This window comes from Nannobrachium achirus (genome assembly GCF_963921795.1).
Source record: "Nannobrachium achirus genome assembly, chromosome: 23".
Classification (NCBI taxonomy): Eukaryota; Metazoa; Chordata; class Actinopteri; order Myctophiformes; family Myctophidae; genus Nannobrachium; species Nannobrachium achirus.
The window spans coordinates 38710683-38728439 of NC_137830.1; the positions used below are offsets into that span (position 1 = coordinate 38710683).

A 17757-nucleotide genomic window follows, 5' to 3' on the forward strand; every position below is an offset into this window, starting at 1 on the left:
TCCGCGATTTGGTCAAATGCTCCCGGCATACAGTCTGGCGCACCGGGGAAGAAACGGCGAGTGCGAGATGAAGCGGAAGTGAAGCCCCCACGTCACTTCCGTTTCAGTCTCACATCACACATATTTATCATTATATAAATAAAAATCATATAAGCATGTTTAGCTTGCTGCTTAGCAGAAATGACATTTTAAAATATATTTTTTTGAACGTTAATGCCCGTTTTCGATACTCGCCGTTCGGGAGCTGCTGTTCCAGACTCTATATAGCATTCAGAGATTGTGGAATAGTTGTCTGGCTACGCGAGACTACCAGAGCATCAAATCGCACACCACTCGTTTCAGTAATAGTTTTTTTGCCCAGGCAGTCAGGTTGCTCAACGAATGGCTGAAAGTGAAACATAGGTAAACATGGGCACTGTACACATTTTTTAACTGTACACTGTTACACTGTATGGTATTGTTGTTGTTGGGACTTGTCTTGTGTGGCCTGCATGGTATGTGGGTCCACACTCTTGTCGGTCACTGTGACCATGTCTTTGTGTAATAAGGCTGAGAGTGCTCCTGGCACAAGTATTTCATTGTATCTGTACTTGTATGGATATGTGTGACAATAAACCTGAACCTGAACACTTGTTTATGACTTGTAAGGATGTAGATACCTCCTCACCTTGTTCGACAGTTTACAGTTTACAGTTTAGGCATTTAGCAGACGCTTTTAATCCAAAGCGACTTACAATAAGCAGATACAAAACATCACAAGATAATATGTCAGTACATCAACAGCAATATAACAAGTGCAAATGGATATCTATCTAGAAAAAAACACAATAAAATCAAAGTTCTAAAAAAAAACTAAAAACAAATGCTAACTATCTTCTAACTATCTAACTATCTAATGCTAACTATCTTCATATATATATATATTCATTCATATATATTCATATCATATATATCTTCTTCGACTAAGATGTAGTACTAATACTTTGTTTGGTACTTTGTTTACCCTTTAGTAAGGTAAGCGACACACACATGAATTGGTGTTGAGTTGGCGTAAGACGGACAGGTAGATCATAAAATGATGAATTCCCTCTCTCCTCTCCTCAGAACCAGGTAGATTTAGAAACGGATCCTAAGTCGGAACCCTGTCCAGAAACACAGAGCAGTCCCTCTGCGCGGAGTCGCCACAATCACCCCGGCTCCGAGAAGCCCCAGAACCAGACTCCATGCCAGGCCTCAGATCCAGACCTCAACGAGAACTACAACAGCAAACCCTCGCCGCAGCAGCAGACGACGCCGTCGACGACGTCCGAGCCGCTCCAACCGCAGACCCCCTCCTCCCCCTCCCCCCTCTCCCCCTCGGCTCTGGAATGTTCCGGCGTTCCTCGCATCGAGAGAAAGCTGAGCATCGAGATCAAGAAGGTTCCACTGCAGGAGGGGCCCCGGAGCTTCGACACCACGTCCTCCTCCTCCTGCTCCTCCTCAGCCGCTGCCGCGGCGGTCGGAGTAGGAGGGGGGGCATCGGGAGGCGTCGCTGGGTCAAACGCCGCCGGCCATGGCTCTGCCGTGCTGCAGAGAGGCCACGCCTTCAAAGCGCGCTCCAACCAATCCCTGCTGACCTCCAGCTCGTCTCTGTCGGAGGACTCGGAGGAGACGGACGGAGGAGGACTCGGAGGAGGGAGTCAACCGGACAGACCCACCCACCTCCCCCTGAGAGGGGACAGGGCAGGAGGAGGAGAGGGAGTAGAGGTGTGCAAGGCGGGCTGGGCCCCGCCGCCCTGCGGAGGAGGCGTGAGCCCTGACAAACAACACCTCCTCCCCAAGACTTCTTCCTCCTCCTCCTCGTCGGACCGGCCTGCTCCCTCCCTCTCTTCCTCCTCCTCGCACCTCTCCTCGCCCTCCTCCTCCTCTTCCTCCACCACCCCGGTCAGGACTGCCCTGAGCTTCACCAACCCGCTGCACTCCGACAACTCAGACGGCGAGATGGAGCAGCTGCTGAGCGTCTCCACGGCGACCGGCACGGTGACGGCGGCGCCGCACCACAGCGAGCAGCAGCACCAGCAGCAGTCGCTCAGGAGGGTGGTGCCCATGTCCATCGCCGGGCACGCCTCCCCGTCGTCCCCTGTGGCGGCAACCACAGCAAGTATGTTGGTTTGGGGAATTTACAGTGGTTACCGTGGGTACGAGGTAGCGATTTAACGTGACTAACTGTACTAACAGGATTCACTACTGACTGCCTGCCTGGTGGGAGTAACTAAACTAACACAGGAACTTTAGTTTAGGATCAATAGTCAGTTGGATAGTGATAAGGGAGAAATATGGATAAAGTAAGATTAAAACATGGAAGTTGAAGAGTTAGTAATGTGGGCAGATGAGTTAAAAACTCATAGATTAAGATACCTACTGTTTGTCACATACATTGCTGTATGCAAGATTTGTTTTCCGCATTTGATACATCTCTTGGAGCAGTGAGCCACAGCCGTGCCGCGCTCGGGAAATCAGTAGTGGTGATCTAACCCCCCTGTCCAACTCTTGATGCTGAGTGCCAAGCCGGGAGACATTGGGTCCCATTTTTAGTCTTTGGTATGACCCGACCGGGGATCGAACCCCGACCTCCCAGTCTCAGGGCGGACACTGTAACCATAAGGCCACTGAGCTGGTCTGTACGAACATAGATGAGCAACACGCATCACAAGCTGTAAATGTACAAAACGGAAGACTGCTGTAGCCTTAGCATCACATGTATGTGATATACATGTTGTATTATCAGTTTAAAGAATTACACTTGACACCCTGAGAATGGCCACCGTGTAAATATGGTCAGTCCTAGACCTTCTGATTCTATACCAGCTCTTACTTTCTGAGACTTTCAAATTTCAAGGTCTCCTCTTAACTCTGACAGTGTACAAATGGAACCAAATGGACCTGTTGGGGTTCATTTGGTTCCACAGAGTTACAGACTTGTATGGGTCCATTTAGACCCCCATAAAGGAACCTAAGCCCCTTTTTGACTGCAGCTTTAGCACGACACTACACTGCACCACACCCCACCACATAAAAATATCTACATTTTCCATTACACAAAAGTATCGGTAAGAAACAAATTGAGCCTTTTAAATGTGATTATAACACAATATAAATTTGTATTACAACTATCCTAATTATAATACACTATAATGGATTACAACTGTGATTATAATACACTATAAAGTATTAATGTATTACTATGATAACTATAATTCACTGTAATCGATTATAATAGTGGTTATAACACAATAGAATCTATTATCTTGTATTACAACTATATCCTGGTGGTCTAAATGAAAAGTCAGTGAGTGAGCAGTCATTATGAAGTGTTTGGCCCTAGCTCAGACCTACTCTGGATTGGATACTTTTAGTACCACATTTAGTACCACTTTCACACCACTCTACCCAGGTCCTTCTAATGGAAAACCTGGCACAAATGGGCGGTGTGGAGTGGTGTGGTGTTGGGCGATGTCAGTGGAAAAGGGGCTCTAGAGAGTCCCTGGGCCTGAATCCACTTTGAGAACCACTGATCTAAGTGAAATGAAAATGAACAACTTGACATCCTGTGTTTGAATATTAAGAGGGGGTGACTTTCAGAAGGAATCCCCATGGAGCACTAATCATATCGTGCTCTCTCATCCTTAGACATGGAAAACATTTTCTTTACATTCATTTGTGTTAATCACCAACACAAATCACCAGATATAATACACTTCATTGATCCCCAATTCATGTGTTGCTGTAGCCAAAAAGAATACAAAAGGTGCACAGAACAGGATGTGGTTGACAACTTCACATACAGTCTGTATACAGTCTCCATGTATGTTCTCTGCCTCTGGTCAGTATTCTTCTTCATACACATGTCATTAAACAGTAGTTATGCAGGATCTGGCTCAAGGACACTTTTAACAGAACAGATGGCTACAACAGGGCTTTCCGCTCCAGCCAGGACTTTTGAGAAACCGTCCTCCTGGACTGTGAAGTCATTATTGCCATTCCAAACAAGCCAGTGTAGGACTCTTGAGGCAGTAGCAGGACTGAGAGTCAATGCAGCAGTCCCCAGTTCAATGATAATTGACTAAATCAGGGGTCTTCAACGTTTTCAGGCCAAGGACCCCTTAACTGAGAAGAAGATAAAGCGGGGACCCCCTACTACATATTCTATAAAATTGAGTCGCAGATTCTCATCGATTTCATAGATAGATTCGTAGACTTGTTTGACAGCACTGTCATCAGGCTAAGTTGGATTTGTGTTAATGTGTTTTTCAGACATTTAACCATTTAAATTGTCGATACTTAGTCAATTTGACCTTTCCCTCTGTACTTGGTCTGCTCTTTTTTTACCTTTACACCAAACCTATTTGCTGCAAGGATTTGAGAGCTTGTAGATCGGCTATTTTCAGCTAAAGTTCTCCTCGGAATAGGGATGCGAGGGTTCAAGTTGTTAATTTAAAAAAGAATTATCCTATCACACAAGGATTTGGTGGCCCCCCTGTAGTAACTCTGAGGACCCCCTAGGGGTTCCGGACCCCCTGTTGAAGACCCCTGGACTAAATCAAAAACTCAGGTCTGAAATCTTCCTAGCAGTTGTTTCCCCTCCAGGCCCTCATTGAAACATTTCTCTTGACATGAGATTTTAACAGAACTAATTCAAGCCTTTGTTTTCACTGACCTGAGAGCAGCCAGGGCGTCTTTTCAGATTAAGCCAGTTCAGTCAAAGCCAGATTTGTATCACTTTTCTCTCGATGCCTCTTAAATAACTATGGGATTGGCAGTCGGGGGGAAAAGACGGAAGAGTCCTTCTCTGGGCTACGGAAGAGACAGACCACACCACACTGTAATGACACAGCTATCTCTCTGTGTATACTGTGTATACGCAAACACACACACACACACACACACACACACACACACACACACACACACACACACACACACACACACACACACACACACACACACACACACACACACACACACACACACACAGACTCTTGCATCTCAAACAGCACAGTACTGTATGTTGCACGGCTGTCTCCGAGGCAGACAGAGAGTAGAAACAGATGGAAACAGAAGTGGCAAAAACTAAGAGGGAGAAAGAGGCAGTTAACTACACACGAGAGAAGGATAAGACAGTGTTGCAGTGTTTCCAGTGACTAGAAAGCATGACAGAATGTCTAATTCTCTTGGTTTGGATGGAATGCTGTGAATGTGACTGACTAACATCTGTCCAAACAACTGTACACTGAGTTCGCGAGTGCATGCTTTTGTGCCGGTGTGCATGTGTGTATTTGTGCAAGTGTGTGTGTGTGTAATGTGAATTGGGTGTGCTTGTGTTATGTCTGATTTATACTCAGCGTTGGTGTCGTACACTGAATATAGGAGATATGCCAGCTCACAGCACCTCGCATTACGGCAGTGTTTCTCAACCTTTTTTTCTGCATGGGCACACTTTTCATGTCCCAAGAATCCATGGGCACACCAACATAATACGGGGGTGTAAATATCGTCACTGTCGGGAAGAAACCTTGTATCTCCGAGTTTCAAATTTGTACGTTTCTTCGCAAAGTAAAGCCCTGCTTCATCATACAAGGCTGTCGCACAACAGTAGTGAAAACAGCCGATCTACAAGCACACAACGCCTCGCACTGTTTTCACTAGTTCAAATCATTTTTAAAATGATAAATACAATACTGGCTTTCAAGCAGTTTCAAGGGGCACACTTGACCCTTCTCAGGGGCACGCCAAAGGTCCCCAGGCACAGTGGTTGAGAAACACTGCATTACGGGACAACCTGAGCTTGTAGATCTGCTATATTTTGTGGCTGACACAGATCTACCATCCAAGTATAAATCAGGCTTCATGGCTGACTGATGAGCCGTGCATTCTGCTGGTGCGCACATACACACAACACGTGTTCCTCAGCCTGGTGAACGCTGGTTTGACAGGACTCTTAAGCTAGCTAATGGACTGTGCTTGGTTTGCATCTGTATGGCCTGACTGTCACCCTCGGCAACGAAGACATGTGGTTTTGATTTGCCAGGGGGTGCAGGGATTGTGGAATCCCCATCATCTTCTGAATTCAAAATCATGACATGCCTGATTGTAAAGATCTTCCTCTTGCCGTGCTCATTGGAGATGAATGGAATGGAACTGGAATCTGACGTGGCTTGGAATGGTGTTGGCCCTTCAATGGATTCAAATCTGGATGAAAGTGGTGTTGGTTTCTTGGTTTCAAATATTTGGATCTAAATGTTTGGTGTGCTTGGTTTCCTGTTATGTCACCAACAGCCCACTGCTGTGATTAGAAACTGAAAACAAAATCCCAAAATGTGCTGACGTTAGCCTGATAGATGCATGTATTATGTCATGTGTTGTAATCATCTAATGACTTTTGAGAACAGCCTGTGTTGTTCGGGCATCCAGAGGTGACATCTTGCCCTGGATATTTGCCATGGGTTAGCATTGCATACTGTAACCATGGGGCATGACTAGCCATTGGCAGCTAGCTGTGCTTATTGTTTTCAGTTAGCAAGCAATCCTAAATAACAAGTCATTTTAAATCAGCCGAAGGACTCAAACACCTGCCAATTAAGCAGGGTACAAAATTCAATCTACAAAAGTTCAAATTGACAAGATATTTCTGGTGAGCTGAAACAAGCGAACCTAAAACATTTTCCATGTTTGAAACCAGATTCAGATTATGTTTGGAGTTGAGGTTGATAACTCTCTCAGTTTGAAAACAGTAAAAGTATGATTTTCAATCTGCTTGGCTTACATCTGCATGGGCTGCAGAGGAGCTTTCTGATTGGTTATGTGATGCTAACGACTGCTTTTTGATTGGTTGTGACAAGCTTAATAGCTGCTATTTTTTGGGTATCAAGAACAGTGCTTTTATTTGTATTCTTCAAGCACAAACTGGTGGCTGATTGTTTACTGGTTATGGTATCAGTCTTCAATTCCATAATGTATCATCATGACACGTGACATTGCAGTTTAAAACCTGTGTTCGAATCCACATACATTTTACATACTTCAAGCCTGTCATTTCAATGAGTACGGGCTGATGCAAAATATTTGGTTAGTGGCTGAGTACTGTTCCACACAAAGTGCTCTTATTTATGTATAGTCAAAATAGTAGTCTCATTTGCTCGGTTTAACATTTAACAAATGTTGATCATTTCTATTGGTGAAATTATAATTCTTCTCATTTGTATTTAGATAGTCTTGTTTCATAAAACACTTGGCATTTAAATTAGACATGTCCCAGGAATTAATGTATCAATGCATTTAGGGGCATCTTTAAGTACATCAAATAACCGGCTACTGCGGCTAGTATGCAATCTGGGAACTATACATACTGACACAGTGTACACGGTACATGCACCACATACTCACTTTACCTCACGTTTGTGGATTAAACGGATTCGAACACAGTCTCTATCTAATTAGTTCTCACACCGGTCGTTAACACTTAACGTTCTTATGTTGACCTCTGACCTCTCGACCCAGACTGCTGGGACAGCGATGACTCCCCTCCCCCCCTCCCAGAGAGAACCCCTGAGTCCTTCATACTGGCCACAGGTGCGTTTCTATTGGTTAGCCTAGAATTCGCAGGTGTACTGATTTCCCAGTGGTGGAAATTGATGGCAGCGCTTCCTCAAGGTGTGTTTCTATTGAATAAAATAGCCCACACGTACAATACCTTCACTAAGTAGTGGACTTTTACAGGTGTGTTCATTTGTATTGGTGGAGAGTTTTCAGGGAATGTCCTAAATTGGTATTAGGTGTATTGCTATTGGTCTTAGAAAAAGAGTTCCTACCCATGCTCAGACACTAGGGGGCACCATTGACCACCCTTTCAGAGATATTACAGTATTTTGTGGAGATCCTACAATGGATTAGTTGGAAATGATGGAAGGGTGGATGGATGAAGACATAAAGGATGTGAATCAAAGTTTTTGACTGATGCTGGTGTGAATAAGGGGGAAGGCATGAATGGACAGGGAGAGAAAACAAAAGTTAAAAGCATTTTATCATTCTTTCACTCCTTTACTCTTTCTTTTGTTCTCTCCATCAGACCCATTGGAGTTAAAGACATCGGCCTCAGCGGAGTGGAACAGCTCACACAGAGGTAAAGTATTCTCAAATGTTTTACTTAAAGCAGGGGTCTTCAATGTTTTCAGGCCAAGGACCCCTTAGTTGAGAGAGAGAGATGAAGCAGGGACCCCCACAACCTTTTCATAGATTCCATATTGTTTCATCGTTTGACAGCACAATCATCAGTGTATTTTGGATTCATGTCAATTTGTGTTTTCAGATATTTAACCACTTGAACCGTCAATACTTAATAAACTTGACCTTTCACTCTGTACTTAGTCTGCTCTTTTTCCCCTCTACACCAAACCTCTTTGCCAAAAATAGCCGATCTACAAGCTCACAACGCCTTTTCATTTTCTCTCTAAAAATTGGCACAAATGCACAAAGTTTCCATTCGATCGATTGTTTGCATTGCAAAATGATTTGATACCGATTATCTGCATTGTAAAACGATACGATACGATACAAAGTCTAGCGGTACGATATTTAGATTTTTCATATCGATATAGTAGAAGATCATTACAAATTCAAATTGATTTTTCGATTTAGTTACTATATCGTTACAACCCTAGTGTGTATCTAAGCAAGCGCGTGTAAACTCCAGTAACATGTTCACTGTGTGTGTAACATATTGACGGCCCATTAACTCTGTGTGTGTGTGTGTGTGTGTGTGTGTGTCAGACATTTTGGAAAGTGGAAAGAAGACATTGCAGACAGCAAGCCCGATGCTTGGCGACACCACGGCAACAGAAAGCAAAGCAGACCTGGGTGGGTGAGTCTGATCTTTAATGTCTCTTATTGTCCATGTGTACAGTATACTCCTAAGAATTGTACTGGAATTGATGTTTCATAACCATAAAACCCCAGATTATTATCATTTTCTTTTTTTATGTTTTTGGAACAGAGTTAAGTTATCATTGCATACTGGGTACACCGCATACACACCGGGAGCGTTTATTTTGTGTGATTAATTCACATTAATTGCGACCGAAGGTCACAGTTTACCATGAGAAATGTCACAGCTTGTCCGTGTGTAGACGTGAAGCCGTGTGTGTACACATTTTTACAGTCTATGGGTTGGTTCCCTTGACACATCACTTTGACATCACAGGTGATATCACAGGTGACATCACCGGTGATATCACAGGTGACATCACCTATGTAAAAGTCCATATATGGGTATTCCCCAGAATCCCTTTTATGCCCATATATGAAGATACCTGATGTCATCGATATATATCACTGGCCAGATGGCCAAGACATGGCCCATATCTGTGCTGGTTCAGATAGGGATCTCCATGTATGGGCATAAACTATATTGTATGTTGTGATGTCATGGGAACCACTCTAACAGAATCCCTTTTATGCCCATATATGGAGATCCCTGATGTCATCAATATTAAGCCCATATCAAACAGGACTTCATATGGGAATGCCCATATATGGAGGAAGACAGCCCATATTTGTGTGGCTGGTTCAGACAGGGATCTCCATGTACAGTATGGGTAACTGGTCCGATATACATCGCTGGCCAGATGGCCAAGAATTAGCATGACCTCGCCCTTTAGGGCGAAGTCGCATGTCGCCCTGAGGTGTCTTACTAGTTTAAACTGCTGTTTGTGTCATTGTGATCAGCAGATTGTGTGCTGCAAATTAAATCATCCACCTTTATGAATGAGACCTGACCAAATATTACTCACACCACCTTTAATGTTAGGACGTAATGAAGACGAGGGCAGTGAATACTGGGACTAGGGCATTCACGAATAGTGATTTTTAGTATTCGAATTATTCGACCTCAAAGTACTGGCCAAACGGTCAAATATTAAGTAAGCAAGAGGCTAACATTGTGACAATGTTAGCCTCTTGCGAGGCATTGTGAGCATGTAAATCGGCTATTTTCACAATATTTATCTGCGGAACCGAGTCACATTAAATGTAATACCTACAATTCCAAGTGCTTGTCAGGGTTGTTATGACTTCCTTTCTAGCCAAGCTTTATAAACCATGAAGTAATATATATATATATATTTATATATATTTATATATATATATTTTTTTTTTATAAAGACAAAACAATAAGTGACTTTGATATTCAAATATTTGGTGAATGCTCTAACTGGGACATAATGAATACAACGACACACTGGTACTTAACACTTGGGATGCCATTATTTTTGCAATTATTTGGCATTCACTGCGCTTTATTTTGAAGAGCCCCAGATGCCACGATAGCATCCATGTTGTGGAAATTCACTAAATCCAGATGTACTCCGGGGTGTTTACTTTCACATGGAAATCACGTGAAAAAAAGCGTTTCTCTGCGATCAAAGCGCTTTTGGAAGTAGATTCCGAGATAAAGCTGTTTCTTTGCGGCAGCAATGAATAGGAGCCTATGGAGATTACGTGCTTCCTGATGATGGCGGCTGAGTTGCATCATTTGATATGACCTTTTTTCGCTCACCAGCCGCGGCCGTAGCACCTGTTTACCTGGTTACCATGGTAACTACCATGGTAACCAGGTAATGGAGCTGTGGCGTCGCACAGCCGTAATTCTTATCACGTTCCTGGACGTAATTGGCATCGGAAGTGTTAATCAGTATCTGTCCTGTGTTTCATACTGTGGTCGGTGATATGACAACTGCATACATTTATTAAATTACCATCAAGGGTTATGTTTCGAGCGCCGAGCTCTTCCTCACAATTGGTCAACTTTGTGGACCCCTGGCAGAGTAGCGGCTACAAGAGTAGTAGTGAATGGGGATCAGAATAAACAATCCATTGTTTGCAAGAAAATGGTAACTTAACTAAGCAGTCCAACTAAATCTTTTTTCCTCTTTGATCTTTTCAGGGTTCGGTAATCGCTGCATTCAGCCAAAAGGCCCCAGAGAACCCCCTGTAGAGTGGACATGATGCAACCATCAAACACCCTGTCCACTGGTCTCCATCTGACACACACACACACACACACACACACACACACACACACACACACACACACACACACACACACACACATCTGTGCCTGTCAGGACCCCTCGTCACCCACCGGGTCGGTCCAATGGCAAGGCCACAGATATTCATAGACACGCCCCCCCTATGTAACAAGTGCCACAATTCAGAGGAGATGAACACTGATTGGACGGGTGCCTTGCCCGTCCAGGGATAAAGCCTCCTTTTCAACGTCCTGCTGTTGGAGAGGTTGACGTTTATTATTCTTTTCTTAGGCGCTGATATAAGATCCGTTATGGTTTAAGGATGGTTCCTGTTTTTATTTTTATTTTTAATCGATGTTTTCTCTCTTGATATTTAAATCTCTTTGGCCTGAGTGAGGGTTGGGTTAACATATCGAACATTTTGAAAATGGAATTCATGATGTTGTTTCTTTGATCATGCAGTACAATCATACAAGGAATGGCTTATGTTAAACAACTCAAGAACAAATGTTTTTTTACCTTAAACCACTTCCTTAGACGACCACATTGAATGCTACTTGTCACTAGAGATCATAAGACAACAGTGGTGAGACAATACATTTTTCTGCTCCTTTCAAGAATTTCGAGGTCCAACTACAATCAATAAGTTATTGAAGGGATTTATTTTTTTAAATATACTAAATTGTTTCTTACTGACCCAAAGAGTTGACCCCAAAAACTGAAGCTCTGATGCAACTTTCTCTCCATTAAAGAAATATTCCACCATTTGTCCACCTTATCTCCAATGTGTTTATCAGTAGTTATAATGATACACGCTGTATGTGGTGCTAAGTCTGTCAACTCTCTCTGTATCACTGAAGTGGGAAAACAAAAGCAACATGGATTGTCTGTACAGACGGGTGACGGATCTGAGATGCCAGCCTATGGACAGACAGCAAAGCATCATATTTATTCTGGGGCCGACTAATTTACAATAGTTTTCTCCCTGAGCAGTGTTGCTTGCAATTAATCAAGTTAATCATCCACAAACTTGACCATAGAGCGTTTCTTTAAAAACTGCCTGGTTGTATCTTGTAGCCATGGAAACAGTGAAACAACAATGGACTTAACATTTTGCATCATGAGAGCAACCAACTCAAATCAACAACTCTTAGCTGAGGAACTGAGGAACATTTAGGTTTTTCTTTCATAAAACCAGGAATCATTCTTAAAGTGGAGGTTGTGTTATGTAAAGCTGACTCCTGATCAGTGCCGAAGTGTGACTGAACCGCCAGAGGACTTCTGCCTCTTCTACTGCTGAATGAATAACAATCTACACAGAATGAAAAACAAAACATTGATAATCTATTACCCATGATGATCCTCTTCTGCTGGGTGTCAATGGGTTGCCAGGGTTCTGTCTGTCTGTCTGTCTCTCTCTCTCGCGCTCTCTCTCTCTCTCTGTCTCTGTCTCTGTGTACTGGTGCTACTTTACAAATGACTGCCATAGAAATAGAATGCATAGAACTGACCCACTACTGGACAGTTTTCCTCTGGTGATTTCTTTAATCTCCTTTTTGTCTGAGCCATGCATTCACACAGTTTGGCTATATGACTTTCAGTGGCACAATATTGGGCCCTCAATCCTGCTCTGTGGCTGTTGATAACAAGGTTTATGCCAGCTGATCTTTGGAATGCAAAGGTTTAGACTAGAGTAAGCCCCAATTTGACCACTTAAGAGCCCTACAATATATACTTTGCCGTAAGACAAATAGCGAGCATAGCCCATCTACAATCTCACAATGTGTCATGCTGCACATACCCAAAATAGGGTCACCTGTTTGAGAGTTACTTGACAACTCGAGCATAATTATGATCTTGACAAGTGATCTTAACTCCAGTGCTTTGGGGGATTGCCCCGAAAAGTCATGGGTGACCCTTCTCCGGGGCACGATTGATTTTAGTTTATTGGTTGATGAGCGCCAGTGCACCGCCTCTCCAGGGTTTTGGCCAAACTGTGTGTATGTGTCTAGTGCTCTCTGCTGGGACCATGAGTCTGCCTTATTAACTTCTGTCAACAAACATAACCAACTGCACTCCTCCTTCACCCTGCTTTGTTCTCTTAAGTTCTGTATTGTATGGATCTTTGTTGTCTCTTCATCTGACTTCTCCTCATTCCTTTACTTTCTTATTTCCACTTAATCTGTTTTTGTCCATGTTTTTTATCCCTTGCTCTTCTGTGTTTCCCTGTTCTTGTCAGGAAAATAAATATGCTCCTTCATCACTTTTCTCCTCTCCTCTCCTCTCATTTTCCGCTCCTCTATAATTAAAGCTTTCAGAAGAAGAACCATAGAAACCCATCTTGAATTTATTTCTGAAAAAAGAAAGCTGACATAATTCCAATTGCAGAGTCAGCTTAAATAATTTGTAGTTTGACGGCTCCACTGTGTGTGTGTGTGTGTGTGCGCGCGCGCGCAGGGGCGTCACAAGGGGGGGAGAAGTGGGACTGAGTTACTAGGGCCCAAGGTGGAGGGGCCTTAAACTATTTTATACTTTAGCTATTGAAAAATAGCAGATCTACAAGCTCACAGCACGGTGCCGCGCTGCGAGCTTGTAGATCTGCTATTTTCTTAAAGTCGTGAAAATGTGTGCAAATCTTTAAATATATGTATTTAAATTGTAAATTAATTGTAAGTTAATTGTAACTCAAATGTTGCTTCTGGGGGGGGGTCCCTGGAACGAAATATTTTGAGATGGGGGTCTGTCTCTGTAGCCAAATACATATCATTTTGGGGGTCCTTGACAAAAAACCTTGCACACATTTTCACGATCTTTCTACAAGCCTGCATGGCGGCACTTGGTGCCGCGCTGTGAGCTTGTATATCTGCTATTTTTCAATAGTTAAAGCCCAAAATAATTGTGCGGGGGCCCGCAGTGAATCCTTGTACCCAGGGCCCAGAATTTGGTGCGACACCCCTGCATGTGTGTGTGTGTGTGTGTGGTATTTGAACTCTGACCTCCAAAATACAGACTGGTTTAAAACATGAACTTCTATGGCTCTTCCAATTGACGGCTTCAGCCCACAAGTATTTATATTTGCAGTTTCTGTACTGTTATAGAGAGACAATAACAGCTATAGGGACCCAGGACTACTATTATTTCCCCAACCTTGGTTGATCTCCGCACACCACCTCCTTTCATTGCTACCGTAACTATATATGCATTGTTTTATAAAATGAAATAAAGAAATGTACAGGGCGACTTAGGTATATAATATTTCAGAAACGTTTTGTTGTTGTTGTTGCTGTCTCTTGAATATTCTTAACAGTAAATGTAAGAAACTAAGTCTGTGCATGACGACGATTTCTCCCTTCCTCGACATCGATCAAACTAAATTATTCCAGTGCCCTTTTTCCTTTCTTTTTTGTTTGTTTTTGATTGGTTTAGTTAATATTTCAGAGTACTTTTTTATGTTCATATTATTTGTTTAAAAAGGTAAAACTCTTATGTTTAAGAAACATAAGTGGTCGTCAGAACCACCAAATCCCCTCAAGGTGGCTACAACAAGCCCCTTGTAAGATTGTATTATTATTAATAATTAATAATGATAATGATGATGATAATATTAATAATAATGGTATTTTTTTGTAAATGGTATTTTAAAAGTTATTTTTGTATATGCGGTTGTTGGTTGTCACACATCCGCTGTCCCCGCTCTCTACACACACACACACACACACACACACACACACACACACACACACACACACACACACACAGACAGACAGACAGACAGACAGACAGACAGACAGACAGACAGACAGACAGACAGACAGACAGACAGACAGACAGACAGACAGACAGACAGACAGACACAGACAGAGTCACTCACTCACTCACTCACTCACACTACATTATACTCTTCTCTCCTCTGTCACATACCTTGTTTCTTTTCAACTCAACACATTTCCATCCTTGGAAAGTAACACAAATAATAGACAACCGTTTTAAGAGTTTCTAACGGTGAGAGGGTGAGTGATGCAATCTGTGGCTTGCCCGCTCATTCATGTCCGTGTTTGGGACCCTCATGTAGCCATGCTCCCTGCATCATGCTCATCCTCCTCTCTCGCTCTCTCTCTCTCTCTCTCTCTCTCTCTCACACACACACACACACACACACACACACACACACACACACACACACACACACACACACACACACACACACACACACACACACACACACACACACACACACACACACACACACACACCTTTGTATGTTGCAGAAATCAATCAGTAAAAATGAAAGACATTAAGTGAAAATGTTCAATTCTCTGTTTTTTCTTTGAGAGAGGGGGATATAGAGGGTATGCATCATGTGCCACTCAGTGGCAAAACTGAGTGGCAAAACATAAAGCAGCATGAAGCATTGGAGTTTGAAAGCGCTCCTTCTCACTCCTACTGACTCCTCATGACTGACTCCACATGACTCCTACTAGCTTTGTTTTTTGCCACTAAGTATCCACCTGTTTCCGGGAGAATTTACTGTAGCATTATTTGCAGGACACTTCCGGTTAACAGCAAACATACAAGCTCACGTCGCGTCGCAGATGCAACCGTTGTGAGCTTGTAGATCACTCTCGGCTGTGGCGCCGGAAGCTGCCTGCACATTCTGCGCGATGGGATGTGGGAAAGTTGTGTAAATATATTCAAACAAACAGGTGAGACAAAGAGACACCTTTGCTATAGCTCTGGTCCATGGCGTGCGCCTCCAACCCACACACGCAGGGCTATCTGAAATTACTTTGTTTTAGTCCACACACCACACACACGCACACACGCACACACACACACACACACACACACACACACACACACACACACACACACACACACACACACACACACACACACACACACACATTGGGTATTCCCTGCTGCTTATGTAATGTACAGTATTACATATCTATATGACTACTTTCCTGCATATATTCAACATAGTGTTAGCATTCATGGTTCTAGGCAGTTTTAAAGACATTCATTACTTTTGCATGTTTAGATCCTGGGTTTGGTTGAAGTTAAATTTATATTGCACATGTCAACAAAAAGGCTTTATTATAAAGAAATGTGCACATTTCTTTGAGGTATTACCACACAACAAGCACATCCATATGAGCCTGGCTCAAATATTGTGATTTGGAACAATACAACATTAATAAGTGTGTATCATATTGATTACAACCGTATACCATCTACTGTAAACTGAGGCAGTCTTAAAGGACAACTTCGTTTTTTACAACAAGGTTTCATATTTTAGATTGTAATTAGAGAAAAGAAAAGATGCGTTTTAAAATGTTTTCATTTACTGCTTTCTATTGTTTTGGTGATTTTATTATTTTGATTTCAGTGGGTGGGGGCATGTGTAGAAGTGGCTGAATATGTATTTTTAGACACAACAAGCCGGCAATTTCTTTGTTACTATTTACACCAGCCCCCATAACCCATGAAAGATTGTGGTGCATCTTGGGAATGGGCTTATTGTGTCTAAAAATACACATTTAGCCAATTGCATGCATGCCCCTAATCTGGGGGCATGCATGCAAATCAGCATTGTTAAAATCACTAAAACGATAGAAAGAAGGAAATGAAAACATTTTAACACTCATCTTTTCTTTTCTCTAATGACTATCTAAAATATGAACCCTTGTTGTAAAAAAAACATTGTCCTTTAACTGAGTCACTACAGTTTGCCCTATAAACAGTTTTATGTAAAGCTTCACAAATGCAGCCAGTAAGCAAAGAGCAGCAGCAACAAAAAAATGCATGTAATTTTCAACAAATCCTCATGTGATTACACAAATTAATTTGTATTATTTAATCACATGTGCAAGCAACACATGTACACTGATTTGAAGTTCTGAGAAATTACACAAATCAGCTGGATGAAGAAAAAAAAGTAGGCCTACACTAATACCATGCTTGAAATGGCAAGTCACACAACCTGATAGAGAACTCTGATGGAGTTATGAGTTATGGACAAGTGTGTGTCATCAGCATAAAATGGAAATACATGTCCGGTTGGGATACAGTAACTGAGGTGGAGGTGGTGGTTGTTGAGCTCCAAGGAGTGGGGACTAGGACTATTCTATCTATCACTTTTAGGGACTTTTAATTAGAAGTTTAATATTCTCTTCTTTTCAGCTGATCTTTAACAACTTGTCCTGGGTGCTTTTTATTTTTTGTTTTTAATGCGACACACATTGATTACACCCTTCTTTCCTAAAACACAAAAAGTTACTCCTCCAATAAATGGCCCGCTTGCGTGTCAATCAAGGTGTTGGCCCGCCCCTACATGGTTAACCTCGCCCACCAGGCTTTCTACTACATGGTCAGTCTGCCTGTCAAACCGTTTATGTCAAACCAGTTCACGCTCGACGCTCCGCCCTCGAATAGCCCGCTCGCCTGCGGCCCCGCCCCCCTCCCCGCCAGAGGCGTCAATTGGGTATCGCCATACCTTTGGCTACAGGGGGAAATTATAAAATGTACTTTTCATCGTGCCTGTTGCGTAAAACATGACTGGTGTCTTGCAAGACACCAGTCATGTTGCCATACCTTAGCCTTTTCTGAACTGACGCCACTGCTCCCCCGCCTGTTCTCGGTGCGGTAGACAGACTTCCACAGACTAGAGTAGCACAGACTAGTCTAGTACACTACA

The 17757-nt window shown here is 42.8% G+C and overlaps 1 protein-coding gene across 3 annotated transcripts in view; it reads left to right on the forward strand.

Annotated features, from left to right (window-relative positions):
- LOC308309027 (tyrosine-protein phosphatase non-receptor type 12-like) overlaps positions 1-14698 on the forward strand; it is a 58611-nt gene extending 43913 nt beyond the window's left edge. For 2 of the 3 annotated variants that reach the window (XM_080754482.1, XM_080754484.1), the window contains 4 exons: positions 1105-2140; positions 8105-8158; positions 8806-8892; positions 10976-14698. In XM_080754482.1, the coding sequence (XP_080610608.1) occupies positions 1105-2140; positions 8105-8158; positions 8806-8892; positions 10976-11037 (1239 nt within the window). In that variant the 3' untranslated portion in view covers positions 11038-14698. Of the gene's footprint in view, positions 1-1104; positions 2141-8104; positions 8159-8805; positions 8897-10975 lie in introns of all 3 variants that reach the window. The other variant, XM_080754483.1, reaches the window with a different exon arrangement.
- The last annotated feature ends 3059 nt before the right edge of the window (positions 14699-17757 follow it).